Below are 17,963 nucleotides of genomic sequence, written 5' to 3' on the forward strand. Positions count from 1 at the left end.
TGTAAAAGTGTTCCTTTCTCTCCACATCTGTGCCAGCATCTGAAGTTTTGAGATTTTGTGATATAGGCCATTCTTGCTGGGGTTAGGTGATATCTCAGGGTATTTTTAATCTGCATTTCTCTAATAATTAGGGATGCTGAGCATTTTTTCATATGATTGCTGGCCATTCGTCTGTCATCTTTGGAGAAGAGTCTATTCATCTCTCTTCCCCATTGATGTATGGGATTGTTGTTTTTTTTCTTGTGAATTAATTGAAGTTCTGTATAGATCCTGGTTATTAAGTGTTTGTCAGATTCAAAATATGCAAATATCCTTTCCTATTGGGTAGGTTGTCTATTTGCTTTCGTTGTCTCCTTGGCTGTACAAAAACTTTTCAGTTTAATTAAATCCAATTTGTTTATTATTGCTTCATTTTGGCTGTTTTTATTAATCTAATGGATGACAACATTAACAAAGGACCATGTATGGATTCCTGGAAAAATATGCAATACTTAAATAAACTGTCCCATTGAACTGCCAATAGGACAATAAGAAATTTAAATTAATTTAATTGTTTAACTTCAAAATGAAATATCCTAGTTTAGTGGTTTTTTTTTTTAGACACTAGTCTAAAAATTTTTTTAATTTTAATTTTAATTAATTTAATTTTAAAATTTCTTTCCCCATCTTTGGATAGTATTGTCACCCTCAATAGAGTGCTGTGGTATCATAGCTCACAGCAACCTCAAACTCTTTGGCTCAACAATTCTCCTGCCTTAGCCTCCCAAGTAGCTAGGATTACAGTGCTCACCACAACACCTGGCTATTTTTGTGTTGCAGTTTTCATTGTAGTTTAGCTGGCCTGGGCCGGGTTTGAACCCACCAGCCTGGGTGTATGTGGCCGGTGCCCTACCTACTGAACTATGAGCACTGCCCTGTTTTGTTTTGTTTTTTAAGAGACAGCGTCTTGCTCTGTCAGGCTGGAGTGCAGTGGTGTGATCATAGCTTACTGTAACCTCAAACCCCTGGGCTCAAGCAATTCTCCCCTTCCCATTCTCCGAAGTAGCTGGGACTACAGATGCATGCCACCACACCTGATTAATTAAAAAAAAAAAATAGTAAAGGTGGGATCTTGCTATGTTGTTCAGGTGGGTCTCAAATGCCTGGGCTCAAGCAATCTTCCCACCTCAGCCTCCTAAAATGCTGGGATTATAGGTGTGAGCTACTGTGCCCCACCTAGTTTATTGTTTTATTTTTATTTTATTTATTTTGTTTTTTTTGAGACAGGGCATCAAGCTATCGCCCTGGGTAGAGTGCCGTGGCATTACAGCTCATAGCAACCTCCAACTCCTGGGTTTAAGTGATTCTCTTGCTTCAGCCTCCCAAGTAGCTGGGACTACAGGCACCCACCACAATGCCTGGCTATTTTTTGGTTGTAGTTGTCATTGTTTGGCAGGCCCAGGCTAGATTCGAACCGGCCATCTCTGGTGTATGTGGCTGGCACCTTAGCCACTTGAGCTACAGGCGTAGAGCCTAGTTTATTGTTTTAAATTCACCTCTCTTTAGACAGTAATCAAAACCTCATAATTTAGATTGTAAAAGTTTATTGATAATGGTCACAACGCAAATAGCCAAACATTTGGTTATCTTTGCCACTATAATCTGTCATTTTGAATAGTACCTTTAAAAGGCATAGAAATAATATTTAAACTATTACTAGAAAAGTAAATTAAGACTCTTACTTAAGGCACTTCAGATAAAAGCTAATTTCAATATTTCCACAGAAATAACACTATTTAAGTGTAGTATATCTGCTTTCCACAGATTTAGCCAGAACAGTATGTTTCTCCTTACAGAAGAAGAATATGTTCTTAAAGAGAGACAGATACAAGAAAATGTCATTTTATTAATGCTCATGACAAACTATCTAGAGCTAGACAGATTACTATTTCCCTGGTCAATCCATACAAATCAGGGCATCTTCATACAAGTCTCATAAGAATCACAGCATAAATTTATTTGACCTGAGACAAGTACAGAACAATAGATAAGGAATATAGAATCACATGATGTACAAGGGTTTAATTACAAAAAAGTGGCTCCACTAAATAGTAAAGGGTGAACTATAGTCCCCCACTCACCAAATGTAATATGAAAAACCCAAATAAAACATTTCTTCTGAGGCAATTATATTCATTATCTTTGTTTGTAAACCTCTATTATACTAAGATTTCCGAACCACATGGGACGATTATTAGATGGCAATCAGCTGAAGGCAGTTTCTGTTTTTTTTTTGAGTCAGGGTCTCACTTGGTCACCCTTGGTAGAGTGCTGTGATGTCTTAGCTCATGGCAACCTCAAACTCTTAGGTTCAAGTGATCCTCTTGCCTCAGCTTACCAAGTAGTTGGGACTACAGGCACCCAACACAACACCCAGCTATTTTTTAGAGACGGGGGTCTCACTCTGGCTTAGGCTGGTCTCAAACCTGTGAACTCAGGCAATCCACCCGCCTCAGCCTCCCAAGTGCTGGGATTACAGGCGTGAGCCACCACACCCGGATTTAATGTAATAATTCTAAGATTCATTTAAAATTACTTTTTCAGAATTACAATTCTCATAATTCTATAATAGTGGCATTTTAGGTTATTCTCCATAGCTATAGGGAAGGTTATAGTTAGATGTAATGATACCATGTAAACATTTTCAGAGAAATTTGGTTAGCAAATATGGTTATTTCCATTGAAAAAGACAAAACTCAAACAAAACTTCAAATTTTTACTTTGTATCTCCAATTAAAGGAATATAATAAAGGCTAAAATAACAGCAAAAACAGAAAGAACACCTTTCAAGAAACACTTAATTTCTATACGTAGGCAACAAAGCAATATTTCATGATTATTTTTTTCATTCTAAGGGAGTATTTTCCTAACACACAATTGAGCCTATTTTTCTCTTAGGTACAAATGAAATAAGTGACAATTTCTAATTTACAGAAACATTTTTGACCACTTATAAGTTACACTGATTTTAGCACTAAGCTATATCTTTATTAGAAATGGGCCACCTTAAATAAAACTGAGGAGGTGAAATGAATCTGAAATATTTCAAATACAAGGTAGTTACTACCACACTCATACAGAAATAGTAATCCTGTATTTAGAATATTTTTTAACATCTACAGCTATAAATAAGCACAAATAGCACTATTTCAGTAGGAAAAATGCAGGAGGAGGGGAGGAGGATGGTGTTTTTAAAGGCTAGATGTATACACTGAAGAATGGTGTTGTTTTAATTTGTCTACCCAAAATGAAAGATGTGTAAAGTATATACATCCATGGAAAGATAGAAAAGCTAATCCTGATGCAATTATCTATAATAGACACGTGGCAACACCTGGTCAGGATTTTCTTTCCCCATCTTTGGATAGTATAATATAAAATCAGATGACTAAAAGTTAACCAAAGCACTTTTGAGCTTTGTTCTAATTTAAAAAGTAGTAGTTTTGAAATTTTAATAATGTACTTATTTCTACTAAATTAAATGTTCCATAAAGTTCACTGGGAAGGGAAAGTTAAAAAGGGAATAATTTCCAAATACTTCATAATTTTGACAGGAAATTGCTTATTAAGGCACTAGATATCTTCTTTGGTTAAATTATTAACTATTTAAATGACTCAAAAAAAGAGGTAATACAAAATACACAAGTTGTATTCTTATTTTCAAACACACACATTTTTCATTTTTCAATTTCCATTACTCCAGTGTCTACATATTTCTGCGATCCTTTTTAACTCATCAGAAAGCTGAAACAAAAAACATATAGCAATCTATTAGTCTTTGAATGAAGAGTAGGCTTTATTGTTAATATATATATAGTATCTTAATTTTAACAGATCAAAGAGTATGTATGATAATCTTCGAGTATCAATGATAAAAAGTGAGAAACACTGAGAGATCAGATGGTCTTATGACACAGATATAACCCAAAGTTAAAATATCTCCTAAATAGAGACACTAATTAATCAATGAATCAATCCTGGCAGTGAAATCATTAACAGAAGTCCCAGCAAAATTACCATCACATACAAGTTAGTATTCTATAGAGGAGAAATTATTATAAAACACACATATATAGAAGAATAAAAGTACATTATAAAGTTGGAAGCTTGCAAGTCAACAATCAAGGTTCTATGAGGTTTTTGTCTTAAAATTAAGTTCATAAGAAAAAAAACAAAATGCAAAAGATTAATTTATGTTGTTCATTGCTTCTAGTCTGCAGTGAGCTGTGATCCTGCCACTCTACTCCAGCCTGGGTGATGGAGTGAGATCCTGTCTCTAAAAAAACCAAAGCTTCTAGAAATGCCACAATTTAATGAATGGAGTAGGAAGTTGTTCAAAATTATCTACTTGTGTTAAAATCAACATGAAGGATGAATTTACATCTCAAAAATATCAGTTGATACACGTTATCTTTAGTGTTTGTAATCCTTTATATGACAGGACAATGTTATATTAAAAATAGGATTAGTAGCTGCATGTGGTGATTCATGCCTGTAATCCTAGTACTCTGGGAGCCTGAGGTGGGTGGATCACTTAAGCTCAGGAGTTCCAGACCAGCCTGAGCAACAGTGAGACTCCATCTGTACTAAAAATAGAAAAAAACTAGCTGGGTGTGATGGCATATGCCTATAGTACCAGCTACGCTGGAGGCTGAGGCAGGAGGATCACTTGAGCGCAAGAGTTTGAGGTTAATGTGAGCCATGCTGATGCCATGGTACTCTACCCAGGGTGACTGAGACTTTGTCTCAAAAACAAAAAAATAGGAATTAGGTTGAGAATGGTGGCTTATACCTGTAATTCTAGTACTCTGGGAGGCTAAGGTGAGAGAATTGTTTGAGCTCAAGAGTTCAAAACCAGCCTGAGCAAGAGAAAGATCTCTTCTCTACCAAAAATATACTAAGCCTTAGGGTTCTGTCACCCTGGGTAGAGTGCCATGGTGTCACAGCTCACAGCAACTGCAACCTCAGGCTCAAGCGATCCTCTTGCCTCAGCCTCCCGTGTAGCTGGGATTACAGGCACCTGCCACAAAGGTTGGCTAATTTTCCATTTTTAGTAGAAACGGGTTTCACTCTTGTTCAGGCTGGTTTTGACTCCTGAGCTAAAGCAATCCACCTAACTTAGCTTCCTAGAGTGCTAGGATTATAGGCATGAGCCACTGTGCCTGAAAGCCTTAGGGTTCTTTATGAACATTTCAAGCTGAGACCTTCTTTTTTTTAAAAAAAAAAAAAAAAAAAAGAATTCATAACTCAATGTTTTTTATTCTTGTTAAGCTGAAACCTTCTTAAACATTCCTTACACTGTCTACAAACTGGATTGTAATCAGATGTGCTGTTTATACCATCTAAACAGCCTTCAAAAGTAGAGGTGAGAAGTTTTTTTTAATTTTTAAAAATTTTTTTGAGACAGAGCCTCAAGCGAGTCTCCTGCCCCTGCCTCACAAGTAGCTGGGACTACAGGCGCCCGCCATAATACCTGGCTATTTTTTGGTTGCAGCTGTCGTTGTTTGGCGGGCCAGGGCTGGATTCAAACCCACCAGCTCAGGTGTATGTGGCGGGTGCCTTAGCTGCTTGAGCCATAGGCGCCGAGCCAGAGGTGAGAAGTTTTTAAGAAAATTAAAAAAAATTATTTTTTTCCTCAGGAGATATTATGCAGATAAGGAAACTATACAAATAGATATGGTATAAAATATTCTATCATGTTTATAGATTTCTAGATTAAATTAGCTGATGACATAATAAACCTGATACATGTTCCTGAAAAATCACATACTAATATGACCCATTATACCATAATTATCTTAATTTTATATACACTATATCTAAATTAATCCTATCTCTTTCCTTTAGAAGCTAGAATAATTTTGAATCAAAGCAAAGAACAAGAAAATATTATAAAACATCAACTCTAATCATTATAAGTTAGGTAACTGCTATATAAATAAAAAATTAAGAATCATACCTGTATGGGTATCCATGATATTTAGATCTGAAAATAGAGAGCATCCAACTGAAGAATAGTAATGACAAGATCCAATACCAGCCACACACATTACTATAGAAAAACAAAAGGAGAGTAAAATGAGCATGCTGGATATAAAAAAAATAACTAGGACATAAATGTTAGTCTACCCTGTCTAGAGTGAAAAGGAAGGGCTACAAATTACTGAAATCTCAACTCTCCAACAATTCTCATTCCCATTTTGTAATCTTCAGGAATTTTTTCTTCCTCTTTAATTTGCTCTACTATAACTGACTTCATTTACCTATTTATGCAATTCAATTGTATGAAATAATGATTCCTTTAAAGTCATCACACTCAAAAATTTAGTGTTAGAAACAATGTCTTCCAAGAAAATCACTCATTTATTAAATCTTTAGACCCTTAATAGTGGCCTTATTTTGATAAACACTGACTTAGACATCCAATAACATTACTGTAATAGCCTCACTTGAAAGTACTTCATGCACAGGTAACTATACAGCCTTGTATGAAGAACTCATTCAACATGGTTTCCTCATTCAAATAATGAGGAAAAAATCTGATTCCTAGCCCTAAGTTCATAGCTCTCTCCACTAACTTCACATGCTCTGGATTAGCATAGCAATTACTGATCTCAATCACAATATACTGACCACACAATGTTCAAGTATGGATTCCCATAACTTGAAGCTCTTTGTGTCCCTGAACTAATACTGGCTAAGAAATACCAAAACAGGGGCTGGGCATGGTGGCTCATGCCTACAATACTTTGGGAGGCCAAGTCTGGAGGATGGCTTAAGGAAAGGAGTTTCAGATCAGCCACAGCAACATATTGAGACCACTGAATCTCTAAAAAGTAAAAAAAAAAAAAACAAAAAGAAAAGTTAGCTGGAGCTCGGTCAGGTAGCTCACACCTATAATCTGAGCACTCTGTGAGGCTCAGGCAGGAGGATTACTTGAGCTCAGAGTTTGACACCACCCTGAGCAAGAGTGAGACCTCTTCTCCAAAATAGAAAAACCTTAGCTGGGTGTGGTGGCATAGGCACATAGTCCCATCTGCTCGGGAGTCTGAGGCAGGAGGATACTTGAGCTTAGCACTTTGAGGCTATAGTGAATTATAATCATGCTATTGTATACTAGCCAGGGCAACAGAGGGAGATTCTGTTTCATAAAAAAAGTTGGGTGGGCATGGTGGCATGTGCCTCTGGTCCCAGCTACCTGGGAGGCTTCAGCAGAAGGACTGCTTGAGCCCAGGAGTTTAAGGCTGCAGTGAGACTGCAGTAAGCTGTGATCATGACACTGAAATCCAGAAGAAGACCCTGCTCAAAACCAAACAAGTAACATAAAAAACCAGAGATGGGGATAATGGAAAGCATGTGTACTACAGCAGTGGAAGGTCTAAGGAAATATACTTAGTGACCGATATTAAAAACAAATTTTAGTTTTGTTATACTTAGGGAACAATTCTTTTTTTTCTTTTCTAATTTCCATGTGATATGATTAGGGGCTAGAACGTAAATATAAAATGTAAATGTTAGAAAAACGTATAGAGAAGTTAGTGGTTTTTTTCTCTAAGAAAACATATACATGTATGTATATATAGCATCACCCTGCATATCTTTGGATACTACTTTTTCCACATTATCTCAAAGTGCTTAGTGCAGTTCCTGGTATGTGCTAAAGAAATGTTTATTATTATTATCATCACTTTTTTTTATCATTTCATTGGGTTAGACACTTTTGCTATAGATAAAATTGTGACTATTTTAATATATGTCACAAAAATGTTTTGCAATTCATGCCAGCAGTGTACTTAGATGGCCTTTTCCCAATAAAGAATATAGAAATGGGCAACTTTTAAAAAGCCAGGCAGTGGTAGGATGTATACTGGCTGGATAAATAAATGTATATACTAGTTATTTTCTTCTACTATGCAAAGGTTCATTTTAATTCAGCAAAGTAAGTATTTTTCAAATTCGAAATCCAGTATCTTCATCATTCTTCTAGAAGATAAAGTAAATATTACACTTTATTTAGGTGGGTTAATTTTGATGACACTGAAATTTTTAACTATAAAAGGAAAACCTCAACTTATAAAACATCTGTGCTAACCCGCTGGGCACAGAGGTTTATGCCTGTAATCCTAGCACTCTGGGAGGCTGAGGCTGGTGGACTGCCTGAGCTCACAGGTTTGAGACAAGCCTGAGCAAGAATGAGACCCCGTCTCTAAAAATAGCCAGGTGTTGTGGCAGGCACCTGTAGTCCCAGCTACTCAGGAGGCTGAGGTAAGAGAATTGCTTGAGTCCAAGAGTTTGAGGTTGCTGTGAGGTATGACACCACGGCACTCTACCGAGGGTGACAAACTGACGCTTTATCTCAAAAAGAAAAAAAAGTCTGTGTTAACCAATAAGAGAAGAATTCAGACTCTAAGTTAATAACAAAAGACAAAAAAAGATGGAAAGGAAAATACAAACACAAGTGACTAAAAACCCATTTAGAAAAATATCCAACCTTATAATAATAATAAAAGAATACAAAAAAAATAACATGATATTTCTCCCTTATCCAATTAGGTATATATACACGTGTGTACATATATACATTTGAGATTATCTAATGTTGATAAAGTTACAGTGGAAAATGCATTCTTAAATACTACTAATAGGAATCTAAATTATCATAAATTTTGTGGAAAGAATTTGGGATGATTACTTTTTTTTAATTTTTACATATACATGTGTTTATTAGGTTTCCATTTTGTGCCTTCACAAAATTAAAAAGGCTTAAAATTTAATAACAATAACAATGTGTAAGATAAGGACTAGAAACAAAAACCTTGTAAAGAATGAACGAACATAAATACATTCAGAAAAGAAATCAGACAATTGCTGCATTGAAATATTAAGCAATAATAATAATAATGCAAAGAAGGTAACATTCACATTGTCAAATAAGAGTATGTCTATTATAGAATGCTTTGACTCTGAGATTTAGTGTAGTCATCAGTTAACTTCTTATTATTTTTTAAGTCTCAAAAAATAGACAACTAATATTTATAAATAAAAGATAATTTCAAAAAACAGATCATGCCAAATCTTACAGACAATAGAAAAAGAAGAAATACTTCAAAATCATTCTACTTGATCTGATTAATTTTTTTTTTTTGAGACAGAGTCTTATTTTGTCGCCCTCGGTAGAGTGCCATGGTGATACACATCACGGCAACCTCCAGCTCTTGGGCTTAGGCAATTCTCTTGCCTCAGCCTCCCGAGTAGCTGGGATTACAGGCGCCTACCACAGCATCCGGCTATTTTTTGTTGCAGTTTGGCCAGGGCGGGGTTCAAACCCACCACCATCGATACATGGGGCTGGCGCCCTACTCACTGAGTCACAGGTACCACCGGAATGATTAATTTAAAACGTCGGGAGAACTGAAAATATGCAGACATAGGACCATACAGTTATTCTACTTCTAGGAAGCTACCTTAAGGAAATAATACAAAAAGAAGATGAAGCTTAACGTATCATGATAGTCAGTGAAGAAGTGTTTATTATAATGAAAGAATAAACCTAAACATTTAACAAAATCAGAATGGTTAGATTAGAATATAGGATATACATTTAAAAAATATAGAAAAATATTACTTAACTCTAGTTAAAAAGGTATTATAAACATTCAAAATCTTACATATATACTTAAAAAAATTATTTACCTATCACACTTGAATCATCTTTATTTTTAAAAACTTTTAGTTTTAGGCTTGGAGCCTGTAGCTCAGTAGCTAGGACGTCAGCCATATACACTGGAGCTGGTAGGTTCAAATACAGCCTGGGCCTGCCAAACAACAATGACAACTACAACCAAAAAAGAGCAGGGCATTGTGGTGGGGGCCTGTAGTCCCAGTTACTTGCGCCACTGAGGCAAGAGAATCGCTTAAGCCCAAGAGTTTGAGGTTGCTGTGAGCTGTGATGCCACGGCATTCTACCAAGGGTGACATAGTCAGGGAGGTCTCAAAAAAACATTTTTTTTTAGTTTAAAAAATGTTGTTACAAATGGAAGGAAATATAAAATTATTAGTTTTTTTAGTGGTGGAATAAGGGGTTAATCTTCCCCTAAATGTTTCATACTTCTATTTTTTCCACATTTTCTATAATGAGCATACGTTGCTTTTATAATAGCAAAGTGGTAAAATAACATACTTAGCCTATAACTAAGGGAAAACATGACTAAGGGATCATTATTTTTTCTATATTTAAGGCAGAACTGTAATATTTTGAAATATGACATAACTTACTCTTTCGTTTTCCAATATCCATGTCAGAGGTAGCCGCTTCACATAAAAGTACCATCCCTAAGGTAACTCCGCCATCTTAGAAAAATTAGTTAAGGAGAAATTCACACAGACACAAAAGACATACTACCTTATTATTCCTAGTTTCTCATGAAGAAAATAAAAATGAATATATAAATCTTCAACTCAGGCTCGGCGCCTATAGCTCAAGTGGCTAAGGCACCAGCCGTATACACCAGAGCTGGCAGGTTCGAATCTAGCCCAGGCCTGCCAAACAACAATGACAACTACAACCAAAAAACAGCTGGGCATTGTGGTGGGTGCCTGTAGTCCCAGCTACTTGGGAGGCTAAGGCAAAAGAATCACTTAAGCCCAGGAGTGGGAGGTTGCTGTGGGCTGTGATGCCACAGCACTCTATCCAGGGTGACAGCTTGAGGCTTCATCTCAACAACAGCAAAAATCTTCAACTCAATTATAAAATAGTAACTAAAATAAGAAATCTTGTACCTATACAGCATAATTACTTACTATGAAGATATAATTTAAAAATTAAGGTTAGAAGATTAATTTGTACAAAGAAAAACTTATATTTTAAGCAAATGCCCCATTATAACTTACAGACAAAATATGAGTTTTCCTGAAATTGTACTTTGAGGTAGGGAACAGTGGCTTATGCCTGTAATCCCAGCCCTTTGGAAGGAGGAACACTTGAAGCCTGGAGCTTAAGACCAGCTTGGGCAACACAGCAAGACCCTGTCTGTAAAAATAAACATTAATTAAAAAGTTAGCTGTGTGTGGTGGCAAATGCTTGTAGTCCCAGCTACTCTGGAGAATGAGGTGGAAGATCACATGAGTTCAGAAGTTGGAGGCTATAGTGAGCCAGGATCACCCCCACTGTACTCTAGCATGGGCAATAGATATCCTGTTTAAAAAAAATTGTACTGGACATTCAGGAATTACCCTGACCCCATATACATTTAAAATATCAAGTAGCCATTCTGAATAATATTTCACTCCCTTGAACTATGCACCATTTTAGAGAGACTAATAATGACTTTTTTTTTTTTTTTTGAAAATAACTTCTCAAAAATTTTAGCAGGGACCAGGCATGGTGGCTCATGCCTGTAATCCTAGCACTCTAGGAGGCTTACGCAGGAGGTTAGTTTGAACCCAGGAGTTTGAGGTTGCTGTGAGCTAGGCTGACACCATGGCACTCTAGCCTGGGGCAAGAGAGTGAGACTCTGTCACAAAAAAAAAATATATTTTTAAAACAAGATTTCAACTTTTATTTTTATTTTTTTATTTTTTATTTATTTATTTTTATTGTTGGGGATTCATTGAGGGTACAATAAGCCAGTTACACTGATTGCAATTGTTAGGTAAAGTCCCTCTTGCAATCATGTCTTGCCCCAATAAAGTGTGATCAACTTTTTTTTTTTCTTGAGACAGAGTTTCACTATGTTGTCCTCAGTAGAGTGCCATAGAATCACAGCTCACAGCAACCTCAAACTCCTGGGCTTAAGCGATTCTTTTGCCTCAGCCTCCCAAGTAGCTGGGGCTACGGGTGCCTGCCACAGCGACTGGCTATTTTGTTGTTGTTGTTGTTGTTGTAGTTGTCATTGTTGTTTGGCAGGCCCTGAACGGGTTTAAACCCACCAGCCCCGGTTTATGTGGCTGGTGCCCTAGCTGCTGGGCATAGGTACTAAGCCAACAAGTAACCTTTAAAGCACAAAGTACTACTGAGCTGCCTAATTTTATCCTATTCTAATAAAAAAGAAAAATCCTACATGTGCCACATGTAGCTACATAAATGCAAAGCCCAGCTTATAGCAACCTCGAGCTCTTGGGTTATAGTGATCCTTCTGCCTCAGCCTCTTGAGTAGCTGGGACTACATGCATCCACCACAACACTCAGCTAATTTTTCCATTTTTAGTAGAGACCAGGTCTTGCTCTTACTCAGGCTGGTCTACAACTCCTGAACTCAAGGGATCCTCTGCTTTGGCCTGTAAGAGGGCTAGGATTGATGATAGGAGTAAGCCACTGCATCTGGCCAAATAAGCAAATTGAATTTTAAAGCAAACTGATTATGTTTTAATAGAAAAGAGATTCACTCTGCACCTTAGTGAATACTAATAGCCGTAAAAAAATTCTCTAATTATGCACACACATAGGTACATTGTATGCTAACACATGTGGTTATAATTAAGCAGAAAGGAAAAAATAGGTGTTCAGATGAATCCTGAATTTGTTTTATTTTATTTTATTTTTTAGAGACAGAGTCTCGCTTTGTCACCCTTGGTAGAGTGCGTGGCATCACAGCTTACAGCAACCCCCAACTTCTGGGCTTAGGTGATTCTCTTGCCTCAGCCTCCTGAGTAGCTGGGACTACAAGCGCCCACCACAATGCCCAGCTATTTTTTTGGTTGCAGTATGGCCAGGGGCCGGGTTTGAACCTACCACCCTTGGTATATGGGGCCGGCGCCCTACTCACTGAGCCACAGGCACCGCCTAGTCCTGAATTTATAATTGGCTTTGTATTTTGACTATTAATCTTTTTTTTTTTTGAGACAGAGCCTCAAGCTGTCACCCTGGGTAGAGCGCCGTGGCATCACAGCTCACAGCAACCTCCAACTCCTGGGCTCAAGCGAGTCTCCTGCCTCTACCTCACAAGTAGCTGGGACTATAGGCACCCACCACAACGCCTGCCTATTTTTTGGTTGCAGCTGTCATTGTTGTTTGGCAGGCCTGGGCTGGATTTGAATCTGCCAGCTCTACTGTATGTGGTTGGCACCTTAGCCACTTGAGCTACAGGCACCGAGCCACTATCATCCTTTCATCATCATCTTACACCCTCTTTTCAACAGCCTCTTGTTAGGGATGATGCCCATTCTTTATATTTTTAGTTGCTCAGCCAACTCCCTTCTTCTGTAGTTTTTTTCTTACTGAGATTCTTTTTTTTTTTTTTTTTTTTTTATTGAGACAGAGTCTTACTTTGTCACCCTCGGTAGAGTGTCATGGTGTTATAGCTCACAGCAACCTCAAACTCTTGGGCTTAAGTGATTCTCTTGCCTCAGACTCCCCAGTAGCTAGGACTACCGGCGCCTAACCACAACACCCGGCCATTTTTTCGTTTAGCAGGCCTGGGCGAGGCTTGAACTCACCAGCCCTAGAGCATGTGGCCAGCACCCTAACCACTGAGCTACGGACACGCAGCCCTGAGGTTCTTTGTAACTGGGTTCATGCAGAGTCATCATTTCTATAGGTTTAAGTTATTGGATACTCTCTGATAATGTTTAAGACTTGTTCTGGGGGGTGGTACCTGTAGCTTGATGGGTAGGGTGCCGGCCACATACACTGGGCTGGGGGGTTGGAACCCAGCCCAGGTCAGCTGAGACAACAATGACAACTGCAACAAAAAAATAGCCGGGTGTTGTGGCGGTCACCTGTAGTCCCAGCTACTAGGGGAGCTGAGGCAAGAGAATCACTTAAGCCCAAGAGTTTGAAGTTGCTGTGAGCTGTGACACCACAGCACTCTACCAAGGGTGACACAGTGAGACTCTGTCTCACAAAACAAAAACAAACAAACAAACAAAAAAAAAACAAAAGACTTGTTCTGGGGACTGTTTGCCTTTGTATCATAGTCTGTATGCTTTGGCTTTTTTTTTAATGTTACATATACTAATCTCAAGGCACATCTGATGATATATTTTAGAACACAGTAGGTGTCAAAGTATGTTTAACATATGATTTGTTTAGGATCCCTCCCCTTTTTGAATTCCAAATGGAGGAACTGAAAGTGCGATGTAAACACTGGTGATCCATATTCTATCTGGCAAGCTTGTACAAGCGCTATTGTAAATGTAATGTAAAAGAACTGTAAACTAGGAACTTCTTCAGCTTATAAAACACCATTCAGGACTGCTGCTTCTTGAGTGTTTTCTTCTTTTAACGTATTAATCTTTTCTTCTCCTGGAGTATGCTGTAGCTTAGCAATTTCATTGCCAGAAGCACTAGTTGGCCATTTATTGCCTTTTCTGAAGGACCATGCTCTTCAACCACATCTTTTGCCCAGCCCATTTTCATTAACTAAAGCAGTATCAGATTCAGTCACTCCATCAGAACAGCATCTTCATCAGTCCTTCGTGTACAAGACTGCCTACGACGGTTAGTACTGTGATGAGATTCACTGGCAACAGTATCTTGGGGTCTGATCTGATTCTGTATTATCAAGTAAGCTGTATGAATTGCTGTCTGGATCTTTGAGCACAGAACTGATGGAGGATTTGCCATCACGTGGTCTACCATGACCTCGACCCCCTGAAACATTTCTGCCTCTTCCTCCTGGGTGTCTCCTGCTGTCACACTGATGTCAGCTGTCTGGATCATCTTCTCCTGCCAATGACCACTCAGCTAATCTTTACACTCGGATTCTGTTTCAGAGGGGTTAGACAGCTCAGAATTTGTACCATAACCGGAGGTGTAATTAGGGCTCCGACGACCTCTGTCTCTTCCATTATAAGACCTAGAACCGATCTGTTGTAGCTGTTCATCAATCTGTAGTTCTATTCTTAGCTGCTCTACTTCCTTTAGATAAGCAATATGGTATTCTAAAAGAACTTGCTTATTTCCGATGCTTTCTTTAGTGCCAACGAATGCAAATGGAACCATCCCATCTTCTCTAGGTAGTTTAGTCTCACTGTCCCCTTCGATTCTCACCCAAACCACACCAGATTTGTCCACGATTTCTTGAATAACTTTGCCATTTTCCCCAATAACTTTTCCAACAAGATTCCTAGGAACCTGAATAAAATCCTCCACAAATTCCAAAAATCCTCTAGCCTTTTTTTACAGCATCAGCACTCTCTCCATAAATTCTAAATGTTCCAGTATATTCATCTATCTCAATAGTGGTAACTCCAGGAACTTTCCTAGCTTGCTGTATATTACTACCATGAATTCCTATTGCCAGACCCATTAAATCTTTTCTCACAACAAATTCCTCCTGAAAAGCTGCTGCAAGTTATTTTGTGCATTCTAAATGCTTAGTGGCCTCTTTATTTCTGGACATTAGCATCAACTTTGTACGAATACTTCACAAATACATGTCACTTAAAATATTTACTCTCTTCACTGGTGCTTCACTGGCAGATGGTATCATTAGCTGTGTAGTTTCCGGATGGTAAAAAATTCTGTATGTTCCTACTGCTTTCTTAAAATCTTTATGAGCATTTTCATTAGCACACGCCTCTCTCAAACCCTCTGGAACATCCACTGTGCACTTAAAGAAGGTATTGTTTTTTGACAGTTTTATTTTGATTGATAGGCCGAAGTCGTTCAAATGTGACTATTTCATTGTAAGTAGCATCAAAAGCAGCATATTCAAAGACATAAAAATTTCCTTTCATCACCAGCCAACCACTATCCACATGGTTCTTGGTCATTTGCTCTTGAATATACCTCGACTTCATCTCCTTCACTGATTTCTTTTTTCATATCAGGTGATGGTGGTAATCTAACTTCATTAAATGGAACCTGACATTCTGGCTGCCAATTATTTTCACAAACAACTGTGAGGGAGTCTTTATGAACATTTTTAATAAATCCCTTGTAGAAAGCCCAGTTGATACAAAAAAATAAATAAATAAAATAAAATAAATTAAAGAAAGCCCAGTTGGAGCTGCGAACCTCCACTGTCAGCTCCGCCATGTTGGAACTGCAAAGGCCACTGGGAAGAGATTCTAGAAACTTTCCAACCAGAGGGGAGGAGGGGGAAGGAGGTAAAGGAGGCGGGGGAAGGGTGGGGAAAACAGGGCAGGGATTGGGTTCCTCTGCCTTGCACCCCTGGGATCTCAGCATGTTGCCCCGACTCTCAGGGTGGGCTCCCTCCGCTCCTTACATCACTTGCTGTGGGCTATGCTTTGGCTTTCAATGAGCATTCCATCTTGCTATAGAGCCCCAAGTGTACCATTCTCAGCTGCCAATAGCTATAATGAACTTCATATATATATTTCATTTCATTACTGATTCCTTAAATTTTACTAACACTGCCTACTATATTGCAGGCACTATTAATTTTTGAAGTTACAAAGTTCAACGAAATATAGACCCTTCCATGGACAAGTTTACCCTCTAGTGTAAATATAAACAATGAAATGAATAAACAATCACATAATTTTGATTAAATGTAACTCCGGGAGAACCGAATAGAAAATAGAGGCAGGCGCGCCTGTGCCTTTGGCTCAGTGAGTAGGGTGTCGGCCCCATATAATGAGGGTGGTGGGCTCGAACCTGGCCCCGGGTTTGAGCCCACCACCCTTGGTATATGGGGCCAGTGCCCTACTGCAACAACAAAAAAATAGCCGGGCACATGTAGTCCCAGCTACTTGGGAGGCTGAGACAAGAGAATCGCCAAAACCGAAGAGCTGGAGGTTGCTGTGAGCTGTAATGCCACAGCACTCTACTGAGGGCGCCAAAGTAAGACTCTGTCTCTAAAAAAGGAAAGAAAAAAGGAAAGGAAAGGAAATAGAGGCAATATTTCATGACACACAAGAACTAGGCTGGATACTAAAAGCTAGTAGAATTAAAGTACATTATATATGATAAAGGCAAAGACATTTTTGCATAAAATGAAGCCTAAGTGGCGGGCGCCTGTAGTCCCAGCTACTCGGGAGGCTGAGACAAGAGAATCGCTTAAGCCCAGGAGTTGGAGGTTGCTGTAAGCTGTGTGAGGCCACGGCACTCTACCGAGGGCCATAAAGTGAGACTCAGTCTCTACAAAAAAAAAAAAAAATGAAGCCTAATACAAAACTATAATGACAGACGATCTCTTTGCTTGTTGAATTAGCAATTAAAAAAAAAAAGAGAGAATACATAATGATGGTTAGGACTTACCAGAGATACCAGTGTGTACACATACATTTTTGGCAGCAAAAAATTTTTTGAAAAACAATTTAGACATCACATCAAGAGCAACAGATATACTTGTACTTGTACACTCTGTGATGAACTTTTGAGGAATTTGGAGATATGCCAAATTATTTCTTATCTTCCAGAAAACATTCTTTGTAATATTCAATAATAGGAAAATAATTGAATTATAACATATCCATTATATACACACTAAGAATAATGACTTTTTTTCTTGGCTGTATTTTTGGATTTCTCCATAATTCTCATATTCTTTTCCTTAATTTTTTGCAGTGAAACATTTCACTGTCAATACTTAATCCTCATGTATTTTTTTTTTTTTTTTGTGGAGACAGACTCTCACTTTATTGTCCACAGTAGAGTGCTGTGGCATCACACAGCTCACAGCAACCTCCAACTCCTGGGCTTAGGCAATTCTTGCCTCCGCCTCCTGAGTAGCTGGGACTACAGGCTCCCACCACAACATCCGGTTATTTTTTTGTTGCAGTTTAGCCGGGGCTGGGTTTGAACCCACCATCCTCGGTATATGGGGTTGGCACCCTACCCACCGAGCCACAGGCACTGCCCAATCCTCATGTATTTTATAACTATAAAAGTCAGGCAACAATAGAGAAAATGTTGATAATATATGAAGATACCAAACTCCATGCAAACGATGTCTATAAACTACAAAAAAAGGACCCCCCAATAAAACATGCATAAAAGTCAGATGTGGTGTCTCATG

General features: G+C 38.2%; 1 protein-coding gene and 1 pseudogene across 1 annotated transcript in view; both read right to left on the bottom strand.

The window, feature by feature from the left end:
• Positions 1-1,972: 1,972 nt before the first annotated feature.
• The window catches only part of MAGT1 (magnesium transporter 1), a 113,744-nt gene continuing 97,753 nt past the window's right edge, over positions 1,973-17,963 (bottom strand). Inside the window, exons 8-10 of the mRNA XM_053579476.1 lie at positions 10,315-10,389; positions 5,999-6,091; positions 1,973-3,783 (exon numbers count right to left, since the gene is read on the bottom strand). Coding sequence (XP_053435451.1) covers positions 3,776-3,783; positions 5,999-6,091; positions 10,315-10,389 — 176 coding nt within the window. The 3' untranslated portion in view covers positions 1,973-3,775. The remainder of the gene's footprint in view (positions 3,784-5,998; positions 6,092-10,314; positions 10,390-17,963) is intronic.
• On the bottom strand, positions 12,813-16,957 carry LOC128577299 (RNA-binding protein FXR1-like; annotated as a pseudogene).

This window comes from Nycticebus coucang, chromosome X (assembly GCF_027406575.1).
Source record: "Nycticebus coucang isolate mNycCou1 chromosome X, mNycCou1.pri, whole genome shotgun sequence".
Taxonomy (NCBI): domain Eukaryota; kingdom Metazoa; phylum Chordata; class Mammalia; order Primates; family Lorisidae; genus Nycticebus; species Nycticebus coucang.